The following is an 18,281-nucleotide window of genomic DNA, read 5'->3' on the forward strand; positions in this document are numbered from 1 at the left end:
ACCATGAAGGAGCAGAGTTTGAGGGTTTCATGTAGACGGATCAGTTCTATGTTATCTCCAGGAAATACAGGGATTACTGAGAAACTGTGTTTGTTGTGTAAGCATTATGTGTGTGTGTGTGTGTGTGTGTGTGTGTGTGTGTGTGTGTGTGTGTGTTTTCATATCAACAGTGAGACAGTTGTTCTTTTCTCTTTAGTAGTAGAACCGGTTTGTACACGTTGAACTGAGAGCTGTGGAGTTTTCAGTGTTATCAGTCTGTTTCATCTGCAGGAAGATTTCTGAGGAGAGATCAACACCAGCACACTCCTTCTTGAGGTGATGAAGCTCTGTGATTACATAACATCTTCATGGTCTCTGTTGTATTATAACACTTGGAGCTCTACCATGGTGCTGAGAGCTCAATGCACATCTATTAAAAAACTCACAAAATAAGGACACACATTTTTATGCAGCATTTTGAAAAATACTGTGCGCTGAATAAAAAATGAGCTCACTGAGAAACAGTTTTACCCTTTTGACAACATATGAACCCTTATTTTATTCAGTATAAAGAAAAGTGCTGAAAAACATAGAGCATGCAACCTTATACAGAAATCCAGTGAACGGTCAGAGAACATAGTGAAATATAAAAGTGCACTGAACATTCAGTTGACACAATCTAATACAGAAATGTATCCTTGTAAAAGCCTTAAATAAACATGGATAAAGTTGTAATATTGCAAGAATATAATCATAAATCCACAAGGATAAAGTCTTGAATTTACAAGGATGGACTGACAATATTAAAAGAATAAAGTTGGGGCACGGATTTAGCCTCTTGGTTAAGTTGCGTGCCCACATGGCTGGCAGCCCGGGTGTGATCCCTTTCCCACATGTCATTCCCCCTCTCTCTCCTGGTTTCGTGCTCTGTCCACTGTCCTCTCCTCTCTGAAATAAAGGTGTAAAAGCCCCAAAAATATAACTTAAAAAAGAATAAAATCGTAAATTAAGTTTATGTTTTCTCTTTGTTTTATTTTGAAGGGGAATAACAGGAGTACAGCCAACTGCCTGCACTAAAATGAGGAATGCAAAGTGTCTTGTGAAGTGAAACTCTTGTAATGTTTTTACAAATAATAACACAAAATACTCATTCTTTTTCTGAAGTCTTTTTAGAGTCCTGATATTTATAACAATGTGGTGCTGATGTGCCAAAAGATGAAGTGTTTTGTGAAAACCTATACTTAAGTGTAACAACAAAAGATGGACCATATACGCCTCATTTTAACGCAGGTGGATATCTGGTCTTCTGATGTTCCCCCTGTACATGTACAGGCTATTTACACCTGGTATTATCAAAAGCATCGTACACTCTGGATCATTACACAACATATTTACACATTACACCCCGAAACGATGTTATATTGGTGACCAAACATACTCACACACACTCAGATACGAACGTACACATAGTGCTGCTCCACCCTGCCAGCTCCGGTGCTACACATCCACATAATTTTCCCCCATTCTGCCTCTTAGAGAGGATCAGAAGGGGAACGATGTTGCCCCCCATTACGCCTCTGTGGTAAACAGTCAAGGCGAAACAAGGGCGTTAATATCCTGATAGGAAAGTATGCAGTGTGCAAGCTCTTAATGTGTCCCAGGTGACCCTGGTCACAAGTGGACATCTCATGTATCATGCATCACAAATGGATCTGCAGTCACCCCTTGTGATCGAATCTCACGCTCCCACTTCATATGCAAATAAACATGGACCCTGTCCACCTTAATTTCCCTTTCACACACATTAAAAGAAATACTATAATGCAGACTAGCAGTACACTCTTCTGTGTACAGAGGAGCATGTGATTACAAACTGAAGTGATGACATGATATAAGAACTTTGACCATGATTTCTGATGTTCGTCTGCAGCTCTGTGGTTTATCTGTCAATTAGGAAAACTTCCCAGGAGTCTTGGCTTGCAATAGGGGAAAAAATCTGTGTGATTGACACAGACATAGATACACATCACGAAACATATATATCCTCACCACGCCGCATTATTATAAACTCTGATGAACTGCTTATGTGTCACAACTCCCAATGGTGTCTTTCAAAGACTTCAGCAAATCTGTTCAGCACCCATCTCACTCTCCTTTCTCATTACTTGCCTTCAGGTTTATCATGTGACGATAATTTAAAAGCTGCGTCCTCACTGAATAAATACATATATATATATACATATACATATATATTCATGTACATCCAGCTTTAATGCATTAAGTACATCTCTGCATAATGGGATGATAAGAGAAATTAAAAATGGATTTTCACCAGACACAGAAGACAGACACATTAAATCAGTTAGGGATGAGAGGATGGTGCTCTGCTACTCCACGTGATTGTTGCTGTGGTTACATGGTGAGTGGGCAGTCCTTAACATGGCCTAGGACACATGAACGTACACATGCGTTTTACCACTCTAATATCTTGCATGTTCTGGTATGTTCAGAAGTCTTTTAAAATGCAAGACACTTTCTTTTCTGGTGCACTATTTGCTGTGCAATGTGCAGAGTCCCTGTACTGTTTGTTGGCATCACATTTGTGCTGCACATGTTGTGTGTTGCTCAACCTTTTCCTCTTCTTTGATACTATTTTATTGGGTTGAGTGCACTGAGCTTCAAGGACCACAGTAGCCGTTAAACCTAGATAATATCATGTGTTGAATGAGGTATGTGCATGCATGATCATTTATAAATTCTGTATACAAAAATACATAAATAACAAGGCATCTAACCCCAAAATCTCAGGTTATCGAGGTATGGATGCCAAAAATGTGGAAAGTGGAGCAGACATTTCTTGCTTCATACCCAAAGGACTCGCAGTATGAGGGCATGTTGGCTTCACTTCATAAAAACTGCCCTCAGCAGGACAGATCTCCGCTCTGCGGTCACTGCTGTGCCTGCAGCTCTCAAACCGTCTTTGTTTCACACTTTTCTCTGCCAGAGTGTTTATTACTGTGTCTCCACAGCAAGGCTCTCCCTCCTCCTCAGCCTCACCTGCACAGACCGACAGATCAAAATTAAGAGACAGTCACTGAGCCAAACAGCCTCAGATGGCAACGACTCGCCCGCAGGAAGAGACAGATTTAATGCAAACAAGAAGAACTAACAGAAGCTGCAGCTGTAACAGACACAGGACCAACCAGATGGGTTTATCTGAACTGTGAATCTGCTCTATTTCCACAGGGCTGATGTTGACCTTTCCATGAGAAGGTGGTTCTAAGGGTTGTGTGTGATAACACAAATGTCTTTTAAAGCCCCTGTCAGATTGGGACTCAGCTGGGTTTCACGTGTTTTAGCATTGTCACAAGTTTTGGAGCCCTACCACTTTTAGTTGTCATGTGGGAAAATGCAAAAATAGACATTTCTAAAATCAGTTCTGTGACAAAGGAAGCTTCAAGGACTTCAACGGTGAAGTTAAGTTGAAATCCAGTTTGAATGCCAAGACGTAGTTTTTCAAACAGAGCAGTTGTGTATTTTTTTAATTTGGATTAAGTGTTTATTTTAGGGGTAAATGGAGGATTGGACTGATTATTATGATGGTATTTCCCCATCTACATAAAGAAGTTTTATTTTTTAAGTTTTTTAAGTTATAGTTTTGGGCATATTTGCCTTTAATGGATAACACAGCTGAAGAGAGTCAGGGAATGTGGAGAAAAGCAGCAAATGGTCATGGCCAAAATGGCAACCACTGTGACAAGGACTATAGCCTCTGTACATGGGGTGTACGCTCACAGAGCATATATATTTCTCTGTTATACTGTGCTTGTAGTTAAAGCAGCAGAAAAATGCAAATTTCCTTTCCTCTAATTAGTACGGAAGAGGATTAAGGCCACTGAAAAAAAAAAAAAATGAAGGTCAAATTTTTTTTTTTAAATTATTATTCTAAGATTAAAGTCAGAATTCTGAGATTAAAGTCTGACTTTAATTTTAGAATTCTGACTTTAATCTTAGAATTCGGACATTAATCTCAGGATTCTGACTTTTTTCTCAGAATAATAATTTTTAAAAAAATTGACCATACATTTTTTTTTTTTCTGTCAGTGGCCCTAATCCTCTTCCGTAAATTAGTCATGTAGCAGCTTTGTTGGAATGAAACATGAATGCAGAGTTATGAAATGAGAGCATGCGTGGGGGAGGGGAGATCCACAGCTGAGCCTCGACAGTAAAACAGATCCGAACAGGAGACAGGCTGACAAGGGTCATATCACCTTCCCAGGCCGCTTGTCCTCTGAGCTGTCCACACGAGTTATTATGCAACAGACATACCTACCCACTCCTATTTATGACACAGAGGTTACAAATCAACACGCATGGCACAGCCTTGGAGGAGGAAGAGTCTGGATGATGGATGAGGCGGCACAGGGGAAGGAAGATACGAGGAGGGATAAGAGTGGAGCCTGTTTTTATTGTATACAAAATGTTTGATTTACTGCAGAACTCTGTGTGTGCCAATGACCCTGTTAGCTGCTTTTAAACTCAAGGTTACAATCACAATTACAATACAGTGTGTATGAAACAAATCTCTCTGAATGTAAAGTTATAATTTACTGGAATGGTTCCTTCAGCCCACAAGCAGCAGTTTCCTTTTAGCTGTATTGAAACTCAAGCTGTTACAAAACCTGATCATGTCGACATGATGACAGCAAACATGTGACCACAGAGAAACCAGAGGAACGCTGGTGGAGTCACAACCTTAAAGAGAGCAGAGGTTAAAGCAATAGTTCAGTGTGTAATGATGGGAAGATTGATACCACTCTCACACCTGTTCTGTAGACATGAAGGTAATGCTAGGACGTGGTTAGCTTAGCTTAGCTTAGCATACAGACTGAAAGAGGGGGTTGTGGGTAATGTGTTTTCTTCTGCAGTTTATCTTTTTGCTGGAATCTTTTATACTCACTGAAACTTTATTGAGGCTTTCTATAAGCTTCTTTTAGCTTACTGAAACCTTTACAGAAACATAATGAAGCACAAAACGGTGAGCAAGAAAGCAGTCTCTATGTTTCCTGTATCAGTCTTCATACACACATTTTTGTGTCTTGTTTATCCCTGTTGTTCTGGTAGTCTGGTAGTGCCCCTACTAACTAACTAACTAACTAACTAACTAACTAACTAACTAACTAACTAACTATAGCTTATTTTATGTTAGTACTCGTACTACATACATAATGCAGATATATAAAGTGGTATTCATCTCCAGCCAACTTTCAGGCATCCAGTATATGAAATATAATATAAAAATTAAAGCTGTTGGTCTAAAAATGTTAAACTGACACACTGAACAGAAAGAATTGTAATACAAACAATCTGATCTTACTGCATTAAAAAACACTTTCAAAATGTATTTTAGTTTCAGATTTATTTAAACAAAATCTAACAAATGACATAGCAGAGAATGAAAAATAAGACTAGGGCCTGTGGTAAGTATTAAATGTGTATTATGGATGGCGCAGCTCTGTCTAATTGTGAAAAGTGAAGCCAAAATACTTCAATACTGCCTTGATGAATGCTGATTGGTTGTGCTGGTGGAGCCACAGGCTCACTTTCCTTCAGCTATCAAAAACACGTTTAACTTCCTGATTCCTTAAGTGGGTATAGATCTCTGTGTTGGTTTAAAACAGACGCTCACGTTTATGTTAAGTTCAATGACTCTTGAGTTTGTTTCGTTTCCTGCATTTGTTCCCCTTTCTACTCTGCTAATCAAGTACATTTTGCTAGAGTCTGCATTTGCACAGAAATCAGCATGATAAGAACTCACTTCAATGACAGAAAGCATATTTTGTTTTAATTTGTATGACTAACACTCCATCTGTTACCATGGGGGTGGTGGGCTTCAGTCCAGGATTTTATAGTGTATTGCAGGGGTTCCCAAAGTGTGGGTCGGGACCCCCTGGTGGGTCATGAGACAAAAATGGGGGGTCGTGAGATGTCTTCCAGAATGTTTTTTTTTGAAGTTATCTAAAAATTGTAAATTTGACCAATTATAGTAAAAAATATTGACAAAAATAGTAGCTAAACTTGAAATAAAACCATTGAAATAGAAGATGTAATGAGTTTTCCGCCTTTCTTTTTGCCAGATGACTCCTAAGTTTAGGGTTAGTGAACAGGTAATTTTCAAAAGCATCAGTAGCAGTAGTTTAATTCATAAAGGCACAGGAAACACAGCCACATGCTCATATAGGTAGGCTAATTTTCTGCAGACCAGCTAAATTAAGCCACATTAAATAACTTTGAGGGACCGTGGGGGGTCGCGGTCTGTAAAGTTTGGGAAGTTTTGGGAACCCCTGGTCTATTGTGACACTATCCTAAAACACTGGATTCTATATTTCCCATAATGTTACAGGATATAATATTTACCTAACCACGTTTCATTTCTTATTTTGTTTTGATTAATTGTCATTGTGCAAATTCTTCGTTATAATTAAATTGGTGAAACAACGCAAAAAAGTGTAATATCTTAGTTAGCGGTTCAGACAAATAACTGACTGTGAAATGCTTGTAGTTTTTCTTACATTTGCTGATGAATAAAGAAAAAGTGTTTAGTTACATGAAAGGTGAACAACTTAACATTTTAGTGTAACAAAATGAACTGTTACAGTTTGTAGATTGATGGTTTGCGATAAATTTAGAATACAGCTCATGTCAGCATTTAGCCTTTTTGTAGCCAACATTAACATTCTTTATTCTAACACGTCAGCCATGTGTGCATCTTTCCAGCCAATGGTAATGTTGGCTCAGGCTTTTGATTAACCATTAATAATGGGTTAACAAACTAGTTTCATGTTGAAACATTGTCTTTTTTTAAATGATATATGTTGTTTGTTACTAATCTATAAAGAAGTAACAAAAGTAGCGAAATGAAAGTAAATAAATAATATTTTGTCAGCTCCTGTTTTTATCTTTTTATCTAGTGTAAACTTTAACAAGAGAAAAAACCCTGAACACTGTACCTCCCCTTCAGAAGACTTAACACAAATCTGTTGGTGATCTGACAAAGTGACTCATTCACAACAGCACATTATTGCTTTATATTTTATTTTATGTACAGTACATGTAAAAAAAGAAAACAAAAAAGTAGCCAATAACATTGACCAACGTGGGCAACAGTAGATCGCCATGTTGCTCACACACAGGAAAATCCTGAAGACCATTTCCCCTCGCAGGCATACGTACATTTAGACTCTCCCACTACTCGGTGTGTAAGGCTGCATGGAAACTAGCCGAGCTTGACAGCAAACAGTCAAACCAAAGATTATCACAACAGGAGTGTTACCGGCCCCCTTATTAAACACACTCCTCTCATTGAGCGGACTGAACTCTGTGTTCTCAGACACGAGGAGAGGAGACGGCTGGTTGGTTGTGTGCAATCTACAGACCTCCATGTGGTCTCTTGCCTTCACTGCCCCCCCCCCCTCCTCCCTCCGTTCCAACAGTGCTGCTTTCAACACAAAGATCACTAAAGGTCAGCGTTACGGTCTGCTTCAGTCGGATGACTCAATATCTGCAGCCTGCGACTAGCAGCGAGGTTCTGTTCACCACACTCGGCCACTGAATTCACAGTATTCGTACAGCATGTTGAAAATTTCATTTTCTCCCAATGTGACTCATAAAGCTTTGACTGATATGCATAAGAGGTTTTGACACATCTGTTCACCCATCTCTACGGTGGACATCTTAAAGGGGAATTCTGGTATTTTAAAACCTGGGCCCTGCATTGAAATGTGTTGGGGTCTACATGATGAATAGCTACAGAAAGGTTTGACTCAGTCTGGCAGATTTCTACAGCCTGCAGCAGGTAACAGGCTGCAATGGCTGCAAGATAATCCCTGGGGAAAATGTTCCCAATCAAACCACATCAACATAAAGTTATGCGATGTCACTGACAAGTTGTTGTACATGTCCAACAGCATTACAGAAAGGATCCCTACAGAGACAGACCTTTTTCTTTAAGAGTGAGATGCTTTGAAACCACCAACAACCCTAACATTGCTCTCTTTAAAGCCACCAAACCCCATTGACATAAACAGTACTCTGTTGTGCAAGAATGATGTTTGAGAAGTTAGCTCACATAAACACATCAAAGTTACACAAAAAAACTTAAGCTCAGGGTGTAGACCAGCGACTCCTGTGTTCTGGGATTTGAAATATGTAGTTTTTGTCAATGGAGTGGGAGTGGTTGAGTGGTAACAAAGGAAAGGATAGTCCCTAAATAAAAAAGGTGGATCTCTGTGGGGGTTTTATCTGTAATGTTGTCAGATAGGAACTTTAAGTGGAGTTGATCAGACTGCAAGGATTACATTGCGGCAGATACCACCTGTCTCATTGTTGTCACCTGAAGTTTTCTTCAGGAGCAACTCAAAAACTTCAAACCTTTAAATCATTCAGACTCTTAAATATGCAACAAAAAAAAAAGAGCCCATGTTTTAAGTACGACAATTCTCCTTTAAACCTGGGTTTGTAGTGAGAGAGGGGGAGAAACACATCAAGTCAAACGCAAGTATTCAGTGTACACAACCATCCGTGTCTGGTGTCCCCAAAATCGTACAATAAGATAAACTGAAAACAAAAAAATAAAAGTTTTTTTTGTATCTCCAAGGCCATAGATAGTCAACCACAAAGACTTCTGAACTCCCCCGCTGCCTGTTAGGGCTGTAATCTCACAATAGTGTTTCAGACAGGGAGCTTACAGCAGGCCACCAAGGTACAGATAAAGTGCTTTTTCTCAAACGTGACGTTTTAAATAAGTAAAGTGATGTGAAAATGGTTCTCAGGGAAGAACTAGGGTGGGGACATAAAGACACTTCTAAAAGATGAAAATGAAAAAGAAGAGAGACACAAGATGACTCAGGAGAGGAATAGAGTTCAGTATAAATACATCCACAGATCCAACAGAAGGCTACAAGGATGGAAACACCGATCGCTAGAGGAGCTGGAACAGCCAGAAGGAGCCGTTCACAGTTTGAGAAGTAAGAGGGTTCAGGGTAAGACTTTTTAAACCTCCGTTAAAGGTGTCCAGGGCGAGGGATGCCGTCGGCTTCCTGTGGCTGGACAACCTCACATCAGTTGCGGTGAGGACCGCGGTAAAGACAGCAGCAGACTGGGAGGTTTAGAGAGATTGTAGCAGACGGATGGTTCATAATAAACCATAACAGATAATAAATACATTTGGGTTCTAGTAGTGTCGGCTCTATTGAAACATGAATAATTCTAAAAAATAAAAAAAGAGGAATAGTTCAGCAGACCATCAGATGCATGGCCTTTTTTTTTTTTTTGCTCCCTTATACAGTCTCAACAACACTCCACTGTGGCAGCCATCTTTCAACCAGCCTTGTGGAAGGAAAAAAAGAAACAGCGTACAAATTGTAGCCGTGGCAACCTCACGTACTCCCTCCTGGGTCTTGATGACAGGGTCTGAGAATTCAGAAAAAAAAAGCAGTCCTCCAGTCAGTCCTCAGCTTCTGCACGAGAGAAGAAGGAGAGGGAAAGAGCAGAGAGTGAACACAATGAACAAACAGTGCAGGTCATATATCAGCTGTGGGACTTTTTAAGGCTCAGCACTTCATGTTAGTCATCTGGAGATTATGGACACTGTGATGTGAATGTCAGCTGAAACCTCTGAAGCTGACGAAGCAGGAAACCGGCTTCCTTTATAAAGCTCTGGAAAAAAAAAGACCAAATATAGGCTCATCCTCACTCCCTCGCTGTGTATATTCTCAACTACAAGCAACCTCTTCTTGGCGCCTAACCCATTACAGAGTAAACAGAGAGCTGGGAGCAGCCCGTCTATCTTACATATCACTCAAAGACAATATTTAACCTCGGAGAGTGAGCTGAGGACCTGCTGCTTGGCTACACAGAGAGAATGCACTCTGAAACCAAGGAAGCACTTGGCATAGACAACAGAGCAGTGAGCTCTTAGGGAGTTCCTTTGATAACTTTCTAACTTAGTGCCCATTATTACATCCTTGGGGGGCAAATGTGACAGATCAAACAGGGCCCAGAGAAATCCTTCTTTAGTCAAAACATTTCAGTTCTTTTCACACATGCACTCCTGAAATGTCTAGACATTTCACAAACATTCTGCCCCTGAAGTTTGAACATGATTTAAAAAACAACCTGCAGCAGATGTGTAAAGATATCCAATATGGCGGGCAAAACAGAGCCCGAAACCACAATAACAGTTGTCTGCCTTTATATAAATGCTATGTGCAAATTACAGTATCAACAAATGATTGGCAAAGAACAAACTGGCGAGCATAACAGTACAAAGCAGCTTTTATACATGCATGATGATCGCACCAGTTGCACAATGATAGCATGATGATAACATCGTCGCCACTCCCTGCCAACACACTCAAAGGAAACTTTCCTGACTTTCCACACATCGGCTCACTCAACCTTGTGCAGAACAATTTGTTCACACATGCAGCTCATCCAAAAAATGAAGGATATTTCTAGGAATGCAGCGTATGTGTGAAAACAGCACCAGATTGTTGTTCTGTGTATCGGACACAATTACAGAAAGGATCTTACAGAGTAAGTGCTTCTTTTTAAACCAGACCAACATGTTGCATCATGGCTCTCTTCAAAGCCACCAGGCCACATGGAAATCAGTAACCGAACACAGCACAACATCTAGGTTGTTGTTCAACCACTGCTCAGTTTAGTTTTTGGTGTTGTGTAACAAAATTACTGGGTAGGCTCCAACTAACCATTTCAAAAGGTACAGTGTGTAGAAATGGGAACACCTAGGCTACGTTCACACCTCTAAGGCTTAATGCTCAATTCTGCTTTTTTGCTCAGATCCGATTTTTTGTTTGCCTGTTCACATTACCATCTATAATGTGACCTGTATCTGATTCCAGTTTGATCTGTTCGCTGCTCCGAACTGCCCCGCATGTTCAAAAGAACAGTAACAATGACATCACATGCAGTTCTTTCGATATACTTTCAAACACAGACCGGTTACAGTATGAACCCTCAAGCTTTGCTATGTATGGAAGTGTCACCCCATATATTTATAAGGTCCAAGACCTCGCTGTCCCTCCATTGACTTGCTCCATCGTTGCTATCCTCCATTTTTGCAAGGCTACCGCCGCACAGAATTGTGACGTGTGTCGCTATAAAGTGACGTGAAAGTATCAAATGTGCATCAAATCCAACTTGACTGTTCACACTGAGGTCGCATTGAAAAAAAATCTGTATCTGATTCAGGACTACATATGGAAGTGGTCTAAATCTGATTTGAAAAAATCTGATTTGGACCAGATTTGTGTGTTCACACTGCCTCTAAAAAAAATCTGACGTTTTTGCAATTAAAACTTTTATCAATACAAATTATTCTGCACACCACAACAACCACTCTTTTCTTCTCCTTCTTGGTCTTAGACCACATTTCAGGTGGTCATTCATTTAATATAAAATCCTGTATTGCCATTACTGTTCTGTCTGTTCTATGCTACTTGAGGTACACAGGGGTGCAAGGTTGCGGCCTCTGTGGAAGGGGCCCTGCTCCTTATGTACATATAAAGGCTCATTTTAACAACACAATTTTTATATTCAGGTGTTTACACACTACCAAGTCTGTAAATACTGCACACTGTACCTTTAACACACCAAAGTTATAAATTAAAACAAACAAACTAAATGACTGGGGAAGCAGTGGAACAGACAGTCTCTTGTTCTGATAAATGAGTTATTTTTTGAGTCTGGTTGGTTAACATCTGTTCCCAGTTGTAAAAAAAAGCTTCTCCTGCTAACAAACAGGACTATCTAAGATCTCAGGTCTGGATTCCTTTCTGTAATGTCATACAGTGAGAATAACAATGACAGTCTTTCAGAGGTGAAAACAAGTACTTTGTTAGACATACTTAGTGCATGACTTTTAACCCAAGGATTAAAAATCTTGATCTTAGAAAAGGCTAAAAAATTCCCCTTTAAGAAATAACAGAAACCCTATTTTAATGCACTAACAGCAGGACGAATACTTGTGAGTTTCTGTCATTAGCTGTTTTCACAAGCGTTCCTGGGTACAGTCAGTCGTACAGCCTCTCCCTGCATTAAAGCTGGTATTAATGTTTGTTTTCCAGATCCGAGCACAGTCTCTCCTTTACACTTGTAGTTGGTGAGGTTGCTTGTTAAATAAGCAGGTTGGCACAGAATCACTTTCAGACAGATTTCCCCGAAGTTTTATCATGAACTCCACCAGACCTGCCATATTTTAAGTGTAAGAGCAGGGCTGGCCAGTGTGATCCTAGTGTTGCTATTTTTAGCACATTTCTCAGTAATGAAAGCACATTTATAGGTATCACCTACCTCAGGAGGCAGATAGAATATTGGACTATTCAAGCTTTCGTAGTTAACAAAGTGCATAGATAAGGAAAATACCTTTATTGTGAATCATTCAGTCTGCAGGACATGAGGAGCCATTAGCAAACAAGGGCAATAATCAGGAGTGTGTGTTTGTCAAGACACTGAGATGTGGAATATACATTTATAAACTAAAACTTCTCATGGCTTCTTCTCGCACAGTAAAAAGATCTAGCTTTTACTGCTGCTAATGTTTTTATGCTATGCTGCTTGCATTTATAGGATTTTCTTAAACACGAGTGTGGTTGGTACGAGTTTATAGAATTAATCTCAGAGTTTATCACATTTTTTAGGTGGTAGCTACAGATTATTAACCTCTGCAGGACTGATCCAGAGTCAAACAATAAACCTGACACTTCACCCAGTTAGAATAACATATCAAACCTCAAGTTTAGAGGCTTTAGAGCAACTTCTTTTTTATTTATTTGTTTTATTTGTATTGTTTTTATCACTATTGTTGCATATATTGTGTTCTTAACCGTAGGACTCTGGGGTGAGTTTGGGGTCGGGGCTGGGGGTGGCATCTTTATCTTAATTTATTCTATTTTAGGTTGTTTTTATGTACAGCACTTTGTGTTACAATGGCATTGTATGAAAAGCGCCTTATAAATAAAGTCTGATTGAAAATGAGTGTGCAGTCTATAAAGAGACGCAAGAGCAGAGCAAGTTTTGACTCTGTATTTAAGGCCTACTGCATGGTCACATGGTCAAAGAGAGACAAGTCATGTGTATAAATAAAAACTGCTTCTATGAGTTCATGTTAGATCAGATTTTTCTTAGTGTCTGTGGGAATTGGCCCGACACATTTCATATCAGGGTTTTTAGCACATCTGTCTTTTGGTGTATAGATCAAACTGTGTTTACTTTGTTAACATGTTTTACTGTGTATGTGTGCACCATCCACAATCACGTCATTCACCTTCTCTTCCAGCTCTTTGATTACCACACCTGTCCTTATTTCTCAAGATTACGTAGTTCCGAGACAGCCTGAGCAACCTAAGTTAATCACATAATGGAATAACTACTAGTTGGATTTCCTCTTGAATGAACTGACACAAGAACAAAGTGGCAGCGATCAGTTGTTTCTACTTATGGTGATGGGGTTAGTTGTACATGTTGAGCATGAATAACATGAGTCAGGTGGGAGATGAGTTATGTTGTTTTCTGTGTACTGTTTCTTATAAAAGTATTCCCCAGCCCTGTTTTCAGTCTTCAATGCTCATTAAAAACAGTAGATGTGATACAGCCATCTGTGATGTGTGAACTGACCTACGTGTCGCAGTGTGAAAGCAGCGATGTGACCTCAGGGCTCATGTGACCCACAGCCTTGGCGGCCTCCAGGATGGCTCTCCGGTACATCCCTTTCTTCTTCCTGTTGAAGCGGGACCTGAACAGCTCTCTAAAGGGCGACAGTTTAGCGACAGAGAGCTGGGACGTGGTAGGCGAACCAAACCACGCCACCTTTGCCTGGGGCCACTGGGCCTCACAGTTCGCCGTCTCCTGCTTACGGGTGCCACTGATGCTGAGGACGCGGGCTGGCCACCAGGGGAAGCCATGAATCTTCCCCCACACAATGTCACCCACCGCCACGGCGTGACCGTCCTCTGTTACACACTTGGTCATGCTGCGGGTGTGGAGCCGCACCGTGAGCGGCGGCACCGTCTTGCAGTCTTCCCGCGAGGGAACGGATGATGACGTAACAGAGAGGTCCTCACCTGGGGCAAGGTCGCACAGCTCCGGGGAGGTGCCATCAGAGCTGAAGGACTTGGATTCGTCCAAACTGTCACTACTGCAGACCGACAGACTAGAAGAATCCGCTTTACGCTTACGGAAATTAATAAGAAGCGTGAGGTCACTGTGTCCTCGCTCTGCTTCCTCTCCTGAACTCCCCGACCATAACTCCAAAGAGTTCTTTCCCTCCCCTGAGTCCTCGGAGTGGGGGAGACAGGGACCGGGCACCCTGGGGCTTCGTCTCCTGGTGCCCCCAACAAGTTCTGCCTCATACTCCACCACACTCTCCTCTCCCTCCCTTGATGAGGGTCTCAAGCGGATTTTTGGGGAAGGTAAGTCCTGACCCACTGTAGTGAAAGGCCGGGTGAGTTTGAGTTTAGGAATGGACACGGTGAGGCCGGACCTCGTGGCATCTAGAATATGCCGTTGTTCCTTGGTCGGATCCGATGGGGTCTTATCGTTTTCTTCTACCCCGTTCTGCACCAGCTGTTTGGGGCAAAACGGCTTAACTGAGCCGTGGACTCTTGCGGGGATCTTCATCACCTCTCCCTTGCCCTGCGGAGTGCTGTAGGAGATCTTTATGACCGGGCTGTGGGGGATAACGTCACCTCCAGGGAACTTCTCCCCCTCGGCCTCCCCCCGTTTGTCCCTCTTAAGACGCTTGCTGTCCAGGCTGGTGCTGTTTTCTCGTCGCTTGGGATCTTTTGCTGCAACTACATCTTCTTTTCTGGACAGCTTACCGGGGGAGTCTTTATCATCTCCTTCATCATCACTCTGTAGTGAATTCTCTTTTCTAGAAGTCTTCGTGTTGTTGCTCATGCTGTCTTTGCTGTCCTCATCACTGTTCAGAGTGTTCTTGCACTTCTCACACAGTACCTGCCGCGGCCGCAGACGGATTGTGCTCATGGTCATGCGGCCGGGCTCTCGTGTTCGCCTCTTCTTTCTCTTGATTGGACGTGGAGGAGGCTGAGGTACCCATTGGCTGTAGCTGTGTCGGACCCATAAGGGTTGGGGGAAAGGGGCTCCTTCAAAATAAGGAGGGTAAGGAGTCTGTCCAGCCGGCACCAATGTGGGGACGGGGCAAGGAGGAGGAGCGGCAGGTATGCTGCTTTCGGGGAGCGTGTTTTCATCCTTTGGTCTGTGTGAATCCTCGCTGGGAGATTCGGAAACCGGCTCCTCACTCAGCACTTCCGGGATTTCACATTCCGGTTTAGATTTCAGGCAGTCCTCAGGTTTGGCTGTGAACTCTGGTAGACAGAACAGCCCGGTCCTGAGGAAAGAAAGGGCAACAATAAATGAAAAACTGCGTGACTCAGTTAGTTTGATTTAAAGCACAAACAATCACATGACGAGCATTTGTTGAATTTTCTAGTTAAGCAATTTCCTCCAGATAGCGATACTGTAATGTCAAGCTATAATCTCATCATGTCAAACAACTGAAGGCCAGAGGAACAGCACAAATGAAAGCTTGCTGTTTCAATTAAGAAAAAAAGAGAAAAAGGTCATAAAGCTGTTTGAGTTCTTATTTTACGGTTTTGCCACTTTGCCAGAACACCCCTCCCTATCACCTGTGTGCTGAAAATTCTTTATGTGTGGGGGTTGGGGTCTCAAAGCAACCAGTAAGTTCTCTGTTCAGCTTGCTTCAAGCCACAGAAATGGAGCTGTAGCATCATAGACTCTCTTTGGGTGGTTTTATGTTTTTTTTTTCTCCAGGACCTGCAAACATGTCCAAAGAAGGCCCAAACTGCCAAGGAGTCTTTGAGAGGTGGCTGGCAGGCAACAGTAACACGGCTGTGTAGCTTTAGTCAGGAGACAGCAGACAAAGAGACTACAGGATGCCCAGGAACCCCCCCTCCCTAACATCTGACTGAACAAAAACAATCCCATGAATCACTCGGGATTCAGAGATGTAGGGAAGGAGCCAGGAGATTTCAGTTTGTTTTTGCATCCGTGTCTGATCAGGGCTTATGTGTGGGGAGATTATTAATTAGCGCACATTTGGGTAGACTGATTTCCTCCCCAGGAGGAGCAACTGGCAAGCACCTCCGAATAATAGTCTCCTGGTGCAGCCTGTGCCTCTCACCTTTTAAAACATGCCCCTAAAGCAGCCGAATATCAGCCATCGGTGTGACTGACGCGGCACAAACAGGTCTGTGTGTGACAGGGAACAAGCAGTGCTAGTTAAGAACAGCACAAGGACGCAGCAACCGTTCACTGCACTGGTGCCATTTCACGTTGTGTACAGTGTAACCAGATTGCAGAGATATGCCTGAATGATAGGCCCAGACGATGACATTAAAAAAGGACCTGTGGGAGACAATGACAGGAAGTGTTTTTCCATGAGCTGGAAAGGAAGAAGAAGTCAAATTTTGTCAGTGACAGGGCCTCAAATAAAGGCCTATTTTAGGTTATTCTGAGGCCTGCCTTTTCCCATCTGGGTGGGTTATTTCCAGGCCAGCTCCTGCTCTCACATGAAAAACTATCTAAGCATACTAAGGGGCAAAGCTGGTCAGATTCTGATTCTGCTGATCTATAAATAGTCTAAAGCCAGTAGCTTCTAAAGGTGCACACAGGGCTTACACATGTGACAGAGCAGCAGGGGTAGATAAGGTATGACCCTGATAACATGTTAAATTATACATATGCATGAATGGGTTTTTTATCATTTGAGCAGGTTTGTGAAGGGCCTTTTCTTGTCAGACACAGAGCCTAGGCCTATTTGGATCTCATCAGAACCTGGTTTGAAAAGAAAGCAAAATAAAAGCAGGGCAACTGAGATTTCACAATTGTGTAAATTTACTGCCATTTTTCATTGTTTCAACAGATCAGGGGGGATGCTTATAAAAAGGCTTTACTCATAGTATTATAATTCAATTGGACCATCCCTTCAGCAAACTATCACACACTGCAGTGTCATGTGTGTGTTTGTGTGTAAATACATCAAAACATGATTAAAACACATAATACTGTCCAGACAAGGCCTTCTTTTTGACATGAAGTTCTGTGTAGGGGATTAGGCTAACACAATAAGCTATAGATGAACCCACTGACATCCTTTATTGTTCAAGAGTGGTCATTATTCATCTATGTAGTCAGTCTCAATCTCTTTAAAGAGTAAATGCCCTTCATGTAAGTCACGTTTTAGAATAGTACATCCATTTAAGTGTGTTGTACAATAAAGCACCATTAGCAGCCATGCTAACAGTGAGCTCCCCTGTCAGTCTTTTGTATGGCGGCCCACTAAGCTAACAGCTAGCTTCAAAGGTGAGTTAGCTGTTAGCTTCGTTTGACAAATTAATTAAAATATATAAAAACAAAAGACGAAACTCAACTCACTTTTTGTCGCAGTCGAGCAGTATCCCCGTGTAGCTCCTCTCCCGGTAGGTCAGCGTCACCACCAGCGTATCGTTAACTATTTGATCGATAGTGACAGGTACCCGAGAGCCGGCCCGCAGCTGCTCGGCCGCTTCATCCTCCATGTTTCCCGGCGTCAAGTGTCCGGCTCCGCGGTGCTCGATCCCGGCCAAGGGAGCCACGGTCGCGTCGGCCAAAGATCCGTCTCCCCTTCGCTATTGGAGCAGGAGGCTACAGCAGGGCATGAAATGACGCCATCACCCCCACCAAGTCAATTACAACGAGACTGTTAGCGCTGACATCACGCTCTGTGTGTGCTGCTGGAGGAGCAGACTATGAGGCCTACCCTTCTTCCTCTGCCTCACTATGATGTTTGATGCCATTATTCAAGACTTCACCTCCGGGATAACTAAGCAGAAAGAGAGAATAATGGCGGATCATGTTACAATTATACAACCAATGCATTTGAAAACGGATAACCTATGGATGCTTTTTCTAACATATGTTGTCAAAATTAACAAAAATGTGATAAATATGATCAAAAAGTGCAATAAAATACTAATCTAAAGAAAACACAGCCACCAATCTTTCAAAAGAACATACAATGATGAGGAATTAAAAATGTGTAACTCCCTTTGTGTATTAAAAAAATGCAACAAACAGATAAATAAATACATGGATGAAGTATAAACTATTAATTTTAATTAGACTTCTCTAAGATTTCTGAACTGCTGCTTGTTGAAGTTGAAATGTTTTTTGTTTGTAGGTTTGTTTTTGAATGAAACGTT

General features: G+C 41.6%; 1 protein-coding gene across 2 annotated transcripts; it reads right to left on the reverse strand.

The window, feature by feature from the left end:
* Nucleotides 1-7,055: 7,055 nt before the first annotated feature.
* pwwp2b (PWWP domain containing 2B) lies at nucleotides 7,056-17,909 on the reverse strand. 2 transcript variants are annotated; one of them, XM_034681590.1, is made up of 3 exons: nucleotides 17,476-17,909; nucleotides 13,678-15,409; nucleotides 7,056-9,497 (listed from the first exon to the last, which is right to left on the reverse strand). In XM_034681590.1, exons 1-2 carry the CDS (start codon nucleotides 17,616-17,618, stop codon nucleotides 13,678-13,680), a joined length of 1,875 nt encoding a protein of 624 aa, XP_034537481.1. In that variant the 5' UTR covers nucleotides 17,619-17,909; the 3' UTR covers nucleotides 7,056-9,497. The 2 variants fall into 2 exon arrangements, with proteins under 2 accessions (XP_034537481.1, XP_034537480.1); XM_034681589.1 differs by having other exon boundaries at nucleotides 13,682-15,409; nucleotides 17,476-17,882.
* Nucleotides 17,910-18,281: the final 372 nt, after the last annotated feature.

Source organism: Notolabrus celidotus, chromosome 4 (genome assembly GCF_009762535.1).
Source record: "Notolabrus celidotus isolate fNotCel1 chromosome 4, fNotCel1.pri, whole genome shotgun sequence".
Classification (NCBI taxonomy): Eukaryota; Metazoa; Chordata; class Actinopteri; order Labriformes; family Labridae; genus Notolabrus; species Notolabrus celidotus.